The sequence below is a fragment of the Rhamphochromis sp. 'chilingali' genome (assembly GCF_963969265.1).
Source record: "Rhamphochromis sp. 'chilingali' genome assembly, chromosome: 22".
Lineage (NCBI taxonomy): Eukaryota > Metazoa > Chordata > Actinopteri > Cichliformes > Cichlidae > Rhamphochromis > Rhamphochromis sp. 'chilingali'.
Window position 1 is genome coordinate 11,880,725 of NC_137950.1, and position 16,992 is coordinate 11,897,716.

A 16,992-nucleotide genomic window follows, 5' to 3' on the forward strand; every position below is an offset into this window, starting at 1 on the left:
AAGTCAACATCCTCCTCGTGGAGTCTCACTGAAAAAGAAAACGGGTTCGTAATGAGGAGGTGTAATAATGTCGTCTGGAGCACGTGTGTGCACAACAATTGTGTAATTTACTTGCATGGTCAATCAGCATGGGTGCGTTTGTTTGTGTGCTACTTGTAGAGACTTGCCTGTAAATAATTAGATCTCCTCGTTAAAAACATAATAATAACTCCACTACATTAATGTGGCTGCACACATAATACACAGTTCTAAGTTTTGGACTTAAACATCACAATGTGAAATGAAGGTAGTGGGAAAATAATCAGCACCCACAGGTGTTGTCACTTCCTGCTGATAAGGCCTCTGCTCAGGATGAGATTAAGTGAAGCAGCTGAATTACATGAAGGAATTACATGAAGCATTAAATGTTTTATATAAATAATGCTGCAGGGACCGTGTGCCTGTGTGTGGGTTTTTGTGTGTTTTAACAAGTGTCAGAAATTCCAACTTGTGATTCTGACTCTGGTTTTTGCATGACAGAGTGGTTTAAAACAGGATGCAAACGCAGCACGCGTATGGTTAATATCTACTTTCCCCAGATTAAAAGAGCAGTGAGTCAGATCCAGTGCGTGCATGCCCACAAAACCTGGTCATGGAGTAGAGATTAAGTGATGCACAACAACAAAAAGGAGTGCCCTACAGAAACATAACTGTATAAAAATATAAGTGGATTGTTTCATCAATCTCAAATAAGTAGTTTTTTGTAAACTTCCCCATTCTGGTCACTTTTGGCAAAAACCTTTAACATCAGCTATCCCATCTCTACATCAGCTTCCTGTTTTTTCAGTGCCACTGTCTCCAAACCATACATCATAGCAGGTCTCACTACCAATTCGTAAACCTTACACACTGTCTGTTGCTTTGGATGGTTGCCCTCAACTATTTAAACTCATCCACCTTTATTACCTCTACTCCTTGCATCTTCAGCTTGCCATCAGCCTCATTCTCATTAACACACATGTATTCTGTCTTGCTTCAACTGACTTCTACTCCTCTTTTCTCCCATACGCCCTTCTACCTGTTTTCTACTTCCACTACAGATCACAGTGTTGTCTGCAACCATCACTGGGACTCCTGCCTAACCTCATTGCTAAAAAATCTTAACTGTAATAGCTCCAATGAAAAAAAGCAGAAATGTCAGGGGTTATTTTACAGAGATATTTCACTAAATGATGTTCATTTTTTCAAGGCAATTGCTATGTTATGCATTGTTATCAGCTTGATAATGGCTGTATATTATCCTTGCTTGACTTTAAAAAAATTGTAAGTGATCTAACAGCTATAACAGTGTAGGTAAAAGTCCTATAAAAGGCAATCCTTCCAGTGGAAGTAATCATGACCTTCTCTCTCTAGGTCCCAGATAGCCAATCAGCAGGATGAGGGACTTTTAAGCAGCCTCCCTATCACCATGGTGATGCTTGCTACAAGCTGGCATGCTATGGATGCAGGTCAGATCGCCTTATTAGCTGTATGAAGGTCACCAGTGGAGACAACACTTGTGATATTTGTTGACATTTTGCAATTGGACAGCAGCCCCTCCTCCACCCCCCATGACCACAGAAACTGTCAACAAAAAGATGATTTTGTGTTACGTCCCCCCCCCGTCCTGTTTGGTTCTTTTGCAATCAGAATTATTGTCTATATTTTATTTTATTTTCACTTGCTACACACGGGACAGACATGACTGGGGGAAAGAAAAGGGAGAAAGAAAGAGAGGTAGGGAGAGAAAAACAGCGGGGAAGAGGAACGGTGATAAAGGGCAAAAAACAAAAGCAAACGAAACAAACAGACAGAAAATACATACATCAATCACCTGGATCACCTGTTGAGAAAGAAAAAAGAGAAAACAAGCAAAAAAAAAAAAAAAAAAGAGCAATATAATAAACAACATCATCGTGACGACCTATGTGAATATAACAGTAAATACTAAATATTGAATATTATTGTGCAGCACGTAAGATCGACAGCGCACAGTGTGCTTTGAGGTAGCAGCCAAAAAGGGCGTCGTTTGTGTCTGTGAGCACCCGTGTGTACACCTGTGAGCGTGAGCGCGCTTGTATTCAAAAGGTTCCTTCGTGTAATGATCTGCTAGAGGGTGTGGGGAGCCATAGCCCCGTCCTCCAGGGAATGAAGCAGCAAATGGAGGAGATCCAGGCTCCAGACATCCAGAGACACTCAGAGCACAAGAGACCAACAGAGGGGCAACCGTGCCACTCTCCCGGAAAGAGCTGAGGAGAGTCCCAGATGAGGGGTCACTCAGCAGCCGCGGAGCAGAAGCCAGAGGGGGTTGCAGTGACGTGCCCGTGAGCTCTGCCGGCAGCCAGCTGTGCCAGAGTGACCGAGCCCCAGGGCCGAGGGCACCCCACTCAAAAGAGATGATTTTGTCTTACGTTCTCACTGTAACTAACCCTAATAACTTTATGAATGTATCTCGCTGTACGCAGGCAAGCAGTTTGAGTCAAACCGTACATCTGTTTTCTTTGGCAACAGTTAATGAAAGAGCAAACCGAGATCATCTGAGTGTGATACGGATGAAATAATTGCCAGTGTCACCACATTATCGAATACTCTCCGCCACAACCGTATTAAATTGTCCCTTTCTGTTGAAACCCGACGATTATCTTTGACAGTGTAATCTTACCAACACACTGTACTCAATAATCCACCATCTGTGTTTGAACACTGCTTCATTAGACCGGTAGGCACGCAGAATATTCCTCCAATAGTGTGAGAGTTTGTGTACTGTTCTGCAGATGTGTGGAGTGTGTGTGTGTGTGGAGAAAGGGTGGAAGTGAAAGAGCCGGAGAGTTATCTGAAGGTTGTGAGTGTGACACTTCCAAGCGTGCTGTCTCTGATCAGAACACCGCTGCATATGAATGACCCCCCCCCCACACCCACTTACTCACCATGAATGTACAATGCACTGGAGGTCTCTCTCTTTATCCTCCTTCTCTGTGTCTCATTCACTGTGCACTGATAGACAGGATGCAAATGCATTGACTGAAAATATGATTCATTACGGCTGTCACCGCTGTCGTGTCAAGCTACACACTGAAAAGCCGAGGATATCTTGCAAGACAGTATACTGTGTGACACAAATTAGACTTGGCAATGATGTAATGATGCTGCTAATTTAACATGACAGCATCAAATACTTGTTTCAGTTCTTATCCCCCTCACCTGATATCCACTGTTTAGCCAAGACAGGCAGCCCATGCATGGACCACAGGGACCCACGTGAATAGATACGAACACACACTCGCAACATATTATTATGTGGTATACAACTTTATCCAGTATTAATGAATTCCATGTATTATAAATGGGTTGTGTGGTACTTGTCACTCAATGCTGTGCTAGCAAACATTGTCTGGCCACTATCATCCAGTACAACAAATTAGCTTTTACACTGAGTTTTTTTTTCTTTCTTTTTTTATTGTGGCATCTAAACTGGTCTCTCTCAGTTTAAAGCTCCTCCTTTCACAATCTCTGTAAATTAAAAGAGAAAAGAAAAAAACGGACTCTGTGTTGAAATGATGTGTTCTAGTGAATAAATGTCTTTGCATTCTGCTGCCTGGGATTCGTCTAAATCGCATGCTGCCCTGGGTCCCATTCTGTCTCTGCTCATCGTCATCACAATCTGGAGACATGAAGCAGCACATCAGGAGCAGGTACAGTATGAATTCAAACACCAACTGGTCCTCAACCACCAACATTATAACACTGAATTGGTTGCTGATTACAGCCTAACTAGTAGCAGCACACACACCTGAACTGCTGTAAACAATCCCTATATTGCTTCGCGGCAGGCAAGTTCCTGTGTTCTTACCTTCTCCCTCCAGCTTGATATCCAGGCCCTCTAGGGAGTTGGCTGAGTCCCCCTCCTCCAGGGAGAGCCTTCCAAACAGGCTGCCAGCCATAGTGAAGAACACCTCACTACAGGACACACACACTCTCTCAGTAACACACCCAATACTGTATCAGAGGCAGTCTGAGAGATCTTCCTCTCCCTCTCTCTCCTTATCGCTCCCTGATTCCCTCCTCTTTCCGCCAAAATGACTCCTCGCTAACGGCACCTCGCCGCTCTTCCCCTCCCTCCCTCTCCACCTGCTCTTGACGTGAATGTGTATAAGCTATGCCTGGCCGAGCGTCTTCTCCTCAGCATGAATGAACGGAGACGAGGGAGGGCTGGGTGCATGTGGAAAGAAAGAAGGTGGGGGGACGCGAGAGGAGAAAGAGAGGAGGGAAGTGTGATGCTTTCCTTAAGAGGAGGGTAAAGAGGAGCCAGGAAATTTGCTTGTCTAGGTTTCCCCATGGGGGTCAAGTGGGGGGAGAGAGTAGCAGAGGGTTGGCTTGTAAGAAGGAGGTGTGGTCAAAGAGGTGGCGCTTAGGGAGCGCACTTGTGTATTTTGTTACTGCTTGCCATTACTATTATCAGAGGAACAATCACAGACTTGACTTTTTAAAATATAATACAAATGAAATTATCTAATTAGGAAATTTATATCTGAGCTACTTCGCTGACATAAATTTAAAAAAAAAAACAAAGTTTCAAATAAAACCTGACCCTTCTCTCACCCTTCTCCACGTCTGAACAAAATATATCCCTGCTGGAAATGCTGCTTTTTAAATGTAAAAAAAGACATAAATTGGTTTAGAGAAACAATCGACTGCGTGTTACTAAAAATGCCATTCATCCCAGTCTCAGCCCTCGGCTAGTGCACAAATCAAGACTGACTGACAGCCTATTACACAAAAGACTCAACACACATTCTTGGTATAAATGCTTCTCTTTCTTTCTCTCTTCCTCTCCTTTTCTGGCAGCTGACTGCTGGAATTTACTATCATATATAACAAATAACTTTGAGGCTGTGGATTTGAGATTTGGCCCCACGTTAAAAAACACTGGAGTGACTTTCCCAGACATGTGGGGCTGGATGTAAAAATGATGTGTACGCACAAAAAAACACCTTTTCCCACACATATATCAGTATGTGCATGTGTGTGCATGTGTAAATGTGCAGGCATACCCACATTACTCCAAACAACACAGCAATTTTTTTAAATTTACAAATACAATTTACCCATTAAAAACCTCACCGCAACTAATTTTGAGTACTAACTTTATTCTTAACATTTTTTTAAATTATTGATCATTTCTCATGAGCGGTGGCTGTGTATAACAGTCTGCTTCCCTTGTGTGAACTTCTATACACTTTTCCCCTCCTTTTTGTAGCCCAGCTGTTTCTTTTTCTTTTTTTTTAACTCTGTCACATTCTTTTTGTCTTTTTTCCTTCAGAAGTTTTTCTTCTATTTGTGATTCACATCACAAAATACACATTTTCTTTTACTCCACCACTCTGGTGAAGTGTCTTAAATACAGTTTTATTTACAAATATAAATATACCTTTTTTAGTTATATGCATGTATTTTTCTCCTTTTCACGAGTTTCTGTCTTCAGCGATGAGTGAAAAGGAAATACATGGAGACATGGCTATGTGGCAGTTTACTGTTTAATGCAAAAACATTTTCTCGTTTAAACAAGAAAACATACTTTGACTGATGTCAGAATATTACAGATTTACTTTCATATAAATGGAACAATTTTAAACACGTGATGCCAAATTTGCCTTGCAGTCCAGCACTTCTCTGTGGAAGCATTTGCACAGGATACAATGCCTACTTTTGTTATGTTAATCACAAACAGTCACAAATTACTATTCTGGATTCAGCTTGATAACTATAGACAGCTTCAGAGCTGGATAGAAAAGCAACAGTAACTCAAATAACCACTTGTTACAACCAAGGTACGCAGAAGAGCATCTCTGAACCTTAAAGCAGATGGGCTACAGAAGACCACTCCAGGTACTACTATTCTCAGATAAGACAAAAGGAAGCTACAATTCACAAGGGCAACATCTGGATGATAAGGTTCAAATTTGACGTAAACAACATAAAAGCATGAATCCATCCTGCTTTGTATCAGTGATTCTGCCTGGTCCAGCTGGTGTAATAGTGTGGAGGACATTTTCCAGCACATTCTGAGCCACTTAGTACCAGTTGAGCATTGGTTTTAGGCCACACCCTACCTGACTATTGTTGCTGACCATTTCCACTTCCAGTGGGATCATGCATTACTTTACTCTGCTCAAATCAAGCACTTTTGGGATGTGGTTTGATGGTAGGTGACAAATCTGCAGTGATGCTGTGTGATGCTATCATAACCCAAAGTCTCTGAGAAATGTGTTCAACACTGCGTTGACTCTATGCCATGAAGATTTAAGGCGGTTCTGGAGGCAAAAGGGGGTCTAACCCAGTAAAAGACAGGTGTATCTAATGGATGATGTCACCAAAATCAATAATTAGGGTAAAATTCAAATCTCAAAATTCTGAAAGCGCCATGATATTTCCTTATCCATGGTAGTGCAGCTGCGGTAGCTCTGCTCTGACAAGCCATGATGATTGCTGCACAAAAGACAATACGCGAACCATTCTGTGGTCTTTTTCCTACCAAAGGAGGAAACACTCTCAATTCACCAAAGCAAAGATCCAGATCTGTTCAAAAAAACTAAAGCTCAGCAACTGTCACAGTAACAATAGCTAAAGTGTTATCCTTAAGTTCTACTGAAATATGCATTAACATTTCATTTCATGCAGCTGGCACTCGTATTGTAAATCAACTTTACTTCAGGCTAAAATGTTAGCAATGGCTAACATTGTATGCTAATAAAAACATAACATAATTGTAACATTAGTTGCTTAATCTGCAACCATCGTAAGATTTCATCAGTCAACCAAGTATAATGTTAACATTTTAAATAAATGATCTGCCACCCTGTCACGTTTTAATACAACCTTTTAATAAAGGACTTTAAAATGGTCAACCCATGTACTTAAACATTATGTGTTATTAAATTGGATATTGAGAATCATGTGGTTATACAGGTATTGGTTTCTGATATCGTGACATTCCTAGTAACTAATAAAGTGTCCAATGAATGACTGTATTGTATTGTAGCAGCCACCGACTAACTACAGATCTACAGAGTTCAAAAAAGCTGACCAGAAAAAAAGCTAACTGCCAAAGTAAGTAAGACCCTTACACGACACTTGGAGGTTAATCTCTTCCACGTCCTGCTATTTCAGTGACAATCTTTAATAAAAAAAAGTCACTTTATGTGTCAAATGTGTGTTCATCTGAAAACTTGCACAGTTATGTATACACCGATGTATACTACTCAGCTCTCATGCATTTGGCAAATCCTTTAAAGCATGACTGATCTAGAACTGGCGTTTTACCGCTCGGTTAGCCAGCTCATTAAGTCACATTAGTACTCTGGAGATGAGATACAAGTACTGACTGAAAGAATAATCACTAACCAATCTCTTCCTCTCAATATTTCACTCACTCACTCACACACGCACGCACGCATGCGCAATCTTCACAGCGAGACCGAGACACTTACCCGAGTCAGAGCTGGATGTGGCCACGGGCATTTTAGAAACTGGTTCTTCTGAGTATCCTCCACAAGACTTGTTAGGTCAACTGCAATAAAAAAAGAGAGTGCAAAACGAGAAGGTAGATGCATTAAAAAACGAAAACCTTTATCTATCCCACTGCTGGGTTAGAATTAGGAATGAAATAAGCGACGGAGGGTAAAGTTGTGTTGTTAGGTTGAAGCTCAACACTGAGTGATCGGGAGAAGACTTAGTGTACAAATCCCTTTCTGGCACAAGCGCAGTCAATGGACTAAACATTCACACTAACAAGCTCCCACACAGGGTAATTGGTATTTAACTTTATTAAGACCTAAAAACAGAACAGCTAGTTGCCCTGGTAACATCTAAACAATTTTAGCCATTGTATCTGTTGGGAATACCATTAGCAACAGTTGGAAAGACTTTGTAAGTGGGTTCAGCAAGGCCAATTATCACTAGCTTAGTGAGGATCTCTGCTGACTCTAATTGATCCATTTATCGTCATGAAAACGTAACAAGCGTCGCAGGCAGAAGACTGCAGGATTAACGATCTATTGTTCTGGGATCTAAAATTGGCTCCTCAAGTCATGGAGAATTTGTGAAAATACAAACAGTGAAAAGTAAATAAATGACATGGCGAATGAGGGGGAACATAAACTCAGCAGAACAATGAATGGGAATCGTGTCTATAGAGAAACTGAAAATGTAAGCGGAGGAGAAAAGGCAGGAGGAAACTAAAACGTATGCAAGGGAGTTAAAGAGAGAGGGAACAATGGTGAGGAAGAAGAGAGCGTTGCTGATAGGAGACAGGCAGCACTATTCAAGGATGCTAATTCCTGGTTGTCATGACAATAGCTATCCTTAGTGGAATAAATGCTGTAGTGGTCAAAAGCGAGCAATGTCACCGCAGGGTAAATGTCTGTGTCTGGCAACATAAAAATCCCATGTTAGCCTTATTGTCACGTGGATGGGATGATGCTTATTTTCAAAAAAATGCTACATTATGAATGTTTTCTGTCAGGGTTACAAAAAAATAAAAAGAAATTCAAGCAGCAGCTTCCAGGAAGTTTTCAGCTCTCTGATAGGCTTCACCCAAACTAACTCAAATGACCAAACTGGACCTCTGAACTGGGTTTGGGGTTTGGTGCCTTTTGGATCTGTGTACATCACTGACTGCACTAACAGTCAGTCTGAGAAGTCTGCAGTCTCTATTTTATTTGTAATCAGTATCTGAATCTGTGAGATGCATCCATAAGGTCCTTGGAGCAATGCCATCTAAATCTAATCAGTTCTGGTACCAAAGACCCAAGACAGTGTGGCCATAATGCTGATGCTGAGGTAGTAATGTCACAGTGGCTACGTCTACCTTTTTGTGTGTGTGCATAAATAAATACCAGAATAATACCAGATCAGTCTACTAAAATCAGACCCATACTCAAAGAGGAGTTGTGATTCCTGTCAACTATGGATGGACGAACAGACGGATGTTGGATGCCTCGCTCATTTGTCCTTCAGCTGGATGAGCTAAAAACTTTTATCTTTTACCACTACTGAGCAAATGATATTTTTTAACTTCCCCTTAGGTTGAAATTTCCAATAACAAAGATACTCAGAGCAGTTTCTTGTAGCCCATCAGTTGTCAGTGAGCACAAACATAAAGATGTCTTTAAGCCCAGCGGTATCTAATCTTACTCATTTCATTCTCTGCACTGAGATCAAAATATTCCCAAATCATATTTGCTCAGATATCGTCTGCAGTTTTGTGCCTCAGCATTTTATCAACATATCCCAGGGCACAGATTGAAAATTCAGCTTATTAACTATTAATGTGACCCCACTGTGCTTTTTGGCCTACTTCGAAGGCATACGCTGCAATAAAAACTATGATCTACCAAAATATAGGGAGCTTGGGATTACTGTGTTACCACCACACCTACCTCTTCCATCTGAATAAGTGTCAGAGTGATTTGTTTGGATATACTAATGATACCAAACTGCTGAATATCATTATGCTTTTATTAGTTCGACTGGTTCCACTGGGCCGCGTGTTTTGATTCTGTCTGTGGTCTTTGGCCATATATACTTGCCTTATGTAATGAATCTACTTCTCTTTGTCCCCAGACATGCCATATCATATCACATCTGGAATAATAAAACCCAACTGAATGTAACTGGCCTTTAGAGAAAAGCTTTTGCAGTTTTTATTTTTTTGCGGTTAGTAATTGTTCCTGGGTGTATTTTAACTTAATTCTAACGTGTAATGATACCAGAAGTGTCCAAAACTGTATATTTGAAAGTAATTTACATAATAATGAACCACAGATGGAAAATATTCTCATTAGATTGCTTGACTGCACGGACAAAGGTCTTGTCTCATTCCTCTTTGTGGATTGAATATAACTGGAGGGCAGTATTTGATCTGAGGAGCAGTACACAAGGGCTGGATGAAAAAAAGGATCTTCAATAATCGTCACAGAGTACAAAAAATAATTTTTTCGTATGACATCAATTTTATCTGAATATACCAATTCATTTAGCAGTCTGCTCAATTACTTAGCAATTATGTTAAGTTTTGTGTTTTTTCATATTAAACCACAATTTTGTGGTTTAATATGAAAAGAAGACAATAAAAAGCCTTACTCTGAAATACTTTCAAATTAACCACTGAAAGACGTAGCTTGATAATCTATTTCAAATCTGACATTATTCCTCCCTTTTATAGTTTTTATATCGCTATATAACCCTTCTTCAAGTAGTATCACAAATTTAAACCTACAAATCAATCTCATCACAAAGTTATTACATTTTGTATTTAAAGTATTAAGCTATTTTTATTGACTCGGTGAGAAACAAATCTATTCTTTTGCTCACTAAAAGGACTGTTCTCTGGATTTGTGATTCATATGAATATTGTTGATGACAGTATTAAGGAAGAAGCTCCAATGTATCATATCTATTCTGTGATTGGATGATTTCATAGCTGCAGATTTAGCACACAGCTGAATCTCCCTCTAAAAACCTTAGTGCAGCGTTTGATACTGTTGACTATAATATCCTATTAGAGCGATTAGAACATGCTGTAGGTATTACAGGTACTGTGCTGCAGTGGTTTGTATCATATCTGTCTAATAGACTCCAATTTGTACATGTAAATGGAGAGTCCTCTTCACACACTGAGGTTAATTATGGAGTTACACAGGGTTCGGTGCTAGGACCAATTCTGTTTACACTATACATGCTTCCCCTAGGCAGTATCATTAGAAGGCATAGTGAGTATGCTATGTACCTTCCTTGGACCACTGCAGACCAGAAACACCCCACAAGAGCTGCAGTTTTGGAGATGGTCTGACCCAGACGCCTAGCCATCACAATTTGGCGCTTTTCAAACTCGTTAAATTCGTCACTGTTTTCCTGTTTCTAACACATCAACTTCGAGGACAAAATTTTCACTTTCTAACATACCGACCCGCTAAAAGGTTCCATGATGAAAAGTTAATCAGTGTTATTAACTGTTTGTGGTCAGAATGTTATGCTTAATCTGTGTTACCTTGTGTTACCTCTTTATCAGACCCTCTTTTGTCTTGCCATCACAAAAAAAGTTACAAACTTTAAGATCTGCCCTACTTAGACCTGCAAGTAGTGATACTAAAGAATCAAGAGGAAGGTGGATCCCCTCACTCATACCTCTTAAACCCTGAGGAACACAATTGAAAAGAATCATTTTGAAAAGTGAAAAAATATAAAAAATATATTAAGTCAGCACTAAACAAGTATAATGCCTGCCCGATAATTGTCCCAATAATAACTGATATAACTCAAATCCACAAATTCCCTTCACTATAACTGTAAACATTGTTTAACCTTAAATTAAAGGTTAAACAATGGAACCCCGACTTACGAATACCCCATTTAACGAAAAACTCAAGTTACGAAGGCACTTAACGGCAATATTTCTGCCCGAGTTACAACAAAATGCCTGTGTAACAAAATCCGCTGGCTCTGATTGGCTGAGCCCAGAATGCACACAATGCCCACAATGCCTTCCGAATCATGTGACAACCCCTTGGCTTTCGTATTTGCACTTCGCTGTTCCACTTGAACGACGTATTGTTGTTGCAGTTAGCAATTAGCCTATAGTCTATCGTTCACTCAAAAGGCGCGATGGGTGCTTCGACTTACGAAATCTTTGACTCTCGGGAACGAATTAATTTCGTAAGTCGGGGTTCCACTGTTCTAGCTTATTTCTCTTCTGAATAATTCATTCATTTCCACCTCATTAGAAGTTTTGAATTTTTTATTTTTACTTAGTTTTCTGCTGAGTTCTGCTGTCAGTTAGGTTTAAATACACCCCCTTTACAATGTCAAACACAGGTTAGAAATCTCAATATTTTCAGCTACTGGGGTCCCAATATTCACACAACCGAAAGTTAACATCACTACCAGAAGCTTTACACTGTCCTTTCTAATGGCATTTAACTGAAAAGCCTGTGTCCACCAATTAATTATTAAATTGAAATATGGTTGAGAGTCCCTCTCTGTTATCGACTAAAATGTGACATTTGGGGCTGAGATATTAATTAACCAGCCTGTGTATCCTGTTTCGTTTACTGGGATTTGTAATTGATCATTTTTTCCCCTGAATCTTTTATTTAGATGGTTAAATTTCCCTTTTTTTTCTCACTTGTTTTTTAATTTTTGTAATTTTTTTTATACTTTGCACTTCTGATGGGAACACCTACAGGCCGTGTTTCTAAAAGTGTAACAGTAAAACACATTCTTAGATGCTAAAGAACTCATGGCTTTTGCAAAACTCTGATCCGAGTGGATCAGGTCCTTAATACCACATACCAAGCCCCCCAAGCTTATCCGAGGCATCCCATGTTTGCACTGAGAAATGACGGCACTTGTTAAAAGTATGCAAAGACCACACAGCAGCTAAGAAGTCAAAGCCGACTGCAGCAGACCTTGGCCATGCAAGATACCAACACACCAGGAGGGTTGGAAGGACAGGATGCCGGGAAGAGAACCGAACCCTTTGAGCTTTTTACTCTGCTATTCTGCCTTTTGTAATATTAATAGGGTAAATTAGTCGAGAGTCAATGATGGTGCGGTCATAACCAGCCAAGGCATTTTCTTGGTAATTGGTGCCATTTTCAGAGAGAATAGCCTGTTACATGTAACCAGTAATCAAGCTCTACAATCAAGGATAAAATAGGTATTTCTCAAAAATAACATTAAGGGTGAAGTTGTTCAAAATTAGCATTTCTCGCTAACTGCCTTTCTACTACAAGCTACAAGAGACCCTGCATGCAGCTTGTGGGTCAGTGTGTCTCCACTGTAATACTGTATCGCAGCATCTAAACTATCTCTGCTCTCTGAGTGGTTTTTCCCGCTGGGTCCGCATTAGTCAGCTCACACACACACGCTCATGCAGATCTCCATCTTGCTCACTGTATTGCAGGAAGAGAGCAGCTGTCATGACATCACATTTGCCGGCCTGCTATCATCTCTACATCAACTGTCAGTTCACCAAAACAAGAGGCCAGCAGCAGGTTTGGTTCTTGTGGTCGACGTACACAAAAAATTATATTCATTTTAATATAGCTTACTCAACATTTCCAGTGGAACAACATTATTCTGGAGATTGCTGCAACACAGAATAAAAAGGGCAAAGGTCAGTTAAAAATATCCCTAGAGTTGAAGGGAATTCTTAATTCTGCCTTCAGGGAATTCTTTGTTGCGCAGACTGTAAGCCTACACTTGTGTGAACCCAATGCACTGTGATAAATTTATTATTAACTCCATTTCCTTTAAGGTAGTGCTTGCAGATATATGGCATACAACTGCAAAGAAAGCCTGTGTCCAATTTTCCTGAAATTGCACGCTCCAGGACACTTTGGCCTGGAGCAATGACACAAGCAGCGGCTCAGGTGTTTGTACGCCAAGTGTAAAACGCCTTGAGGTGTTCTCACAGTGAGGCTGCATTAAAGCCTGCACACATGCTCGCACATACAGATACACATGCGAGCACACAAGCACCAGCAACCAAACAAGTCTTAATCCACACATGCAGGCTGGCGTCACGCCTAAAAATAACCCTGTGCTCCCACAGGTTCAGCTCCTCTCATTACTTTACAAGGGAAAACTGTCGTATCCAAGACAACCGTGAGCAGCTCTTTTTCTGTTCCCCGGTGCTTTGCCATGGCAACAAGGGAAAATGCGTAAAATAATAATAAGTTGGAGCTAAAATTGGGTCTATTACAGTGTTTGAGCTACACTTCAACTCAGCTTTGCTCTTTGTCTGTGGAAATGATTTCAGATTAGCTTTATATTTCAAAAGTATTCACACAACAGCCTGGAAATACATTTTGACAGATCTCACCAGCCAAAATTAAGCTTGTAAAGGACACATGACACCAAAACAAACCACAAATAAATCTATGGGACAATTACATAACAGCCATTACTACAAAGAGCCAGCCAAACAAAGAAACATACTGTTTGAGTCAATCATGTTGTCGCACTCACACATGCATGCAGCTGGGCTTCACAACAGTCAGTTGTTTAGTGACAGAAGATATCTATGTTTCTTGTTGCTGTTGTAAAGATGCAGGTTAATGGATTCGAATGAGAAATGCACCGATCAACCGGCCAGGGACTGGATCGGTCAGTTTTCCCAGACAGGCGGGCAGCCAGTCGGCTTCCTATAATTACAATTAAAAGTCTGTTTCATGTCTACACAACACGTGCGCATGCAGCACACGGAAATCACGGCATGCATACTCGCACCCACACGCTAAAATGTCACTAGCATGATAGAGCCTCACCGTGACACAAACTTGACCAAAGTAAACTGTGGGGGGACCTGAAATACAGAAACCTAATGAGACAAGCTTTTGCACAACTGAACATGGTCATTTTAAAGACATGAACACAGAAGTGGCTAAAGCTAGCCAAGAGCCTCGGTATGAGCAAAGGATCAAAATAATTATGAGTGAAAAAGAGAAAAGTATTGGTGACATGTTATCTAATGAAGTTATAAGCATACTGAAAAATAATGTATGTACCCGACAGCTGTTTTGTTATATAAATCAGTTGGACCTGCTTTTGTTTGATAGGGTAAAATATGTCAGGTAAAGGTGGGCGTACAGCAGCTTATATTTATTTAGTTATTGGTATCTTTTTTCATTAGCAGAGCGCTTTTTTCCAGTTGTTTAAGCAAGAGAAGTTCCTGTAACCTACAGCAGTTTAAGAAGATTGTTAAGTTTAATCATTTCTTTAATTTCTTTTCTTTTCTTTTGGGGGGGGGGGTTGCCTATCCGGTCAGTTATAGCTCTTACAAAGAAAAATGAAATTGGCAGAAATTGCTATTGGCAGGTCATGTGTACAAAATAAATAAATAAATAAATAAATAAACATCAGAAGCTGGAATCAGCCAAGAAAACGACAGTTGTTACATCTCTAATTGAAACATTCTAGGAAGGGAGCAATGTAAAAAAAAAAAAAAAAGTGTTAATTAGACCCAGTGCTACCTCTGCTTGCTTTGTATACAGAAAGACAACGGTAATTAAAAACTGGACATCATTGAAAATTGTCTTTTAAATGCAAAAAGCTAATAACATTGTGCTGGGGATAAAATATTATCAGCCATGTTTCACAAAACACAAATTATACTTGACCTTCTAACAGGAAGAATGACATTTATACTGAAAGAAAAAACAAATACATTTGTAAAAGTCTGGAGATATTTCTTTAAACTTTGTAAAATATGTAGTCAATCGGGACAATTGAATGTCATACCTTAGCAGCATTATATCTTTCGAATAGACATCTCAATTCAAGGATATGTAGTACCATGTGTCATAAAAGAGAAGGAGCTTTTGGTTATCTTTGGGGCTTTTTAGTTTAGATTTTACTATTGATCTGTTCAAAAAACAACTAAAAAGTAGACTGTAAAAAACTTTAGGTGGCTGTACTGTTATTTTTATTGTATATCTAATGTGAATTAGCATGAGATTAGTTAAGTAAACTGTTGGGATGAACCAGATGAGGAAAAAATAGGATATTTAAGCCTGCTTTTTGGACAAAGTCACCACACAACTTAAATATATTTAGCTGGATTTCGCTGGACAAAACAAAAGTTATGGGTCTTTTCTCATTTATTTATATAGGAGGCACAGTTTACCCCAAAATAACTCTCCAGAGGAATATTAAACTCAAGGTTATTGCTTCATATGAAGTCAAACTTGATTTAAAGTGGGCTAATAATAGTAACAGTAATAATAAACTCCAACAATGTTCCCTATCTTTTAGTGTAAATAAAAACAAGCACATTCTCGGAACGTTAATGGGCCATTCATCTAAAAAACAGACGATGAAAAGCCCTGCTTGTCTTTAAAAAAACATAAGTGCAATTTCACTAATATGTGTATGTTTCTGTGTTTTCCACATAGAGTCAGTGTATTATATGTGCTTTATAATGTACAAATCACACTTTAAAGGCACAATGACATCACATATTTTGGAGCTAATAAAAATATCTGATATTTTGCAATCTTGAAATAACTTTAGCCTTCCATATATTTCCACTACTGTGTAATGCTAGCATTGGAATACCAGGAGCAGCAGTCTGTTTAATAAAAACCAAAATGTCAGTGACGTAGTAGCTCTTCTGACTCATGATCCATCAAAACTCACACATTATTTCAATGTTTGACGTACTGAAGAAAGCAGTTTTGTAATCATTGTTTGACTATGCTTCACAATAATGAGAGTTTCAATCCTATCCAGAACAAATTAATCGCATTCACCACCAAATACAAGTGTTTGAGCTGAGGAATCACTGTGTCACAGCACTGACCATATTACCCAACCACACCTTCCTAACGTGGGAGTCTAATGACTAATAAGATGATGATCAGCACCTTTTGACAGGATACAAGTGCTACAAGTGTGTAGCAAAGTGATATTTCAAGCTTTCCCATCATTTTGCATTTCATGATGTTCTTTCTTTATCAGTTTGTACATGTAAAAGTAATCAATATAACATTAATGACACAACCGGCCATGACCCTAGCTTATGACATTATTATGCTATAAATAAACCTAATGATGAGCACACGCCAACGCTCATTTTATGATCATTACAAACCAGACCAATAAGTACGCATAGAAAAATGGAAAACTCAAAGTCAACTTTATTGTCAATTCTGCACAGAACATACACAGGATCAAAATGTTGTTTCCCCCGGCCTACGACATGCAGCCAAGATAAAAATAATAAATAAAGTAAACTAAAGCAGGGAGCTGTAAGAATACGAGATATAGGTATGAAAATAATTATTAGTATGTAATCTGATTTCAACAAGATACATTCAAGCTTATAAACAACAATTAAGCTATATGCATTATTTAAATTATTTGTATAAAGTAGCAAGTATAAATGAATTACTTGCAAAGCAACAAATATGACCT

General features: G+C 39.4%; 1 protein-coding gene across 6 annotated transcripts in view; it reads right to left on the minus strand.

The window, feature by feature from the left end:
• mpp2b (MAGUK p55 scaffold protein 2b) overlaps positions 1 to 16,992 on the minus strand; it is a 47,103-nt gene that overhangs the window by 25,147 nt on the left and 4,964 nt on the right. For 3 of the 6 annotated variants that reach the window (XM_080873133.1, XM_080873136.1, XM_080873135.1), the window contains exon 2: positions 7,506 to 7,585. In XM_080873133.1, the coding sequence (XP_080729259.1) occupies positions 7,506 to 7,536 (31 nt within the window). In that variant the 5' untranslated portion in view covers positions 7,537 to 7,585. Of the gene's footprint in view, positions 1 to 3,868; positions 4,230 to 7,505; positions 7,586 to 14,345; positions 14,384 to 16,992 lie in introns of those variants that run through there. The other 3 variants (XM_080873132.1, XM_080873134.1, XM_080873131.1) reach the window with 3 other exon arrangements.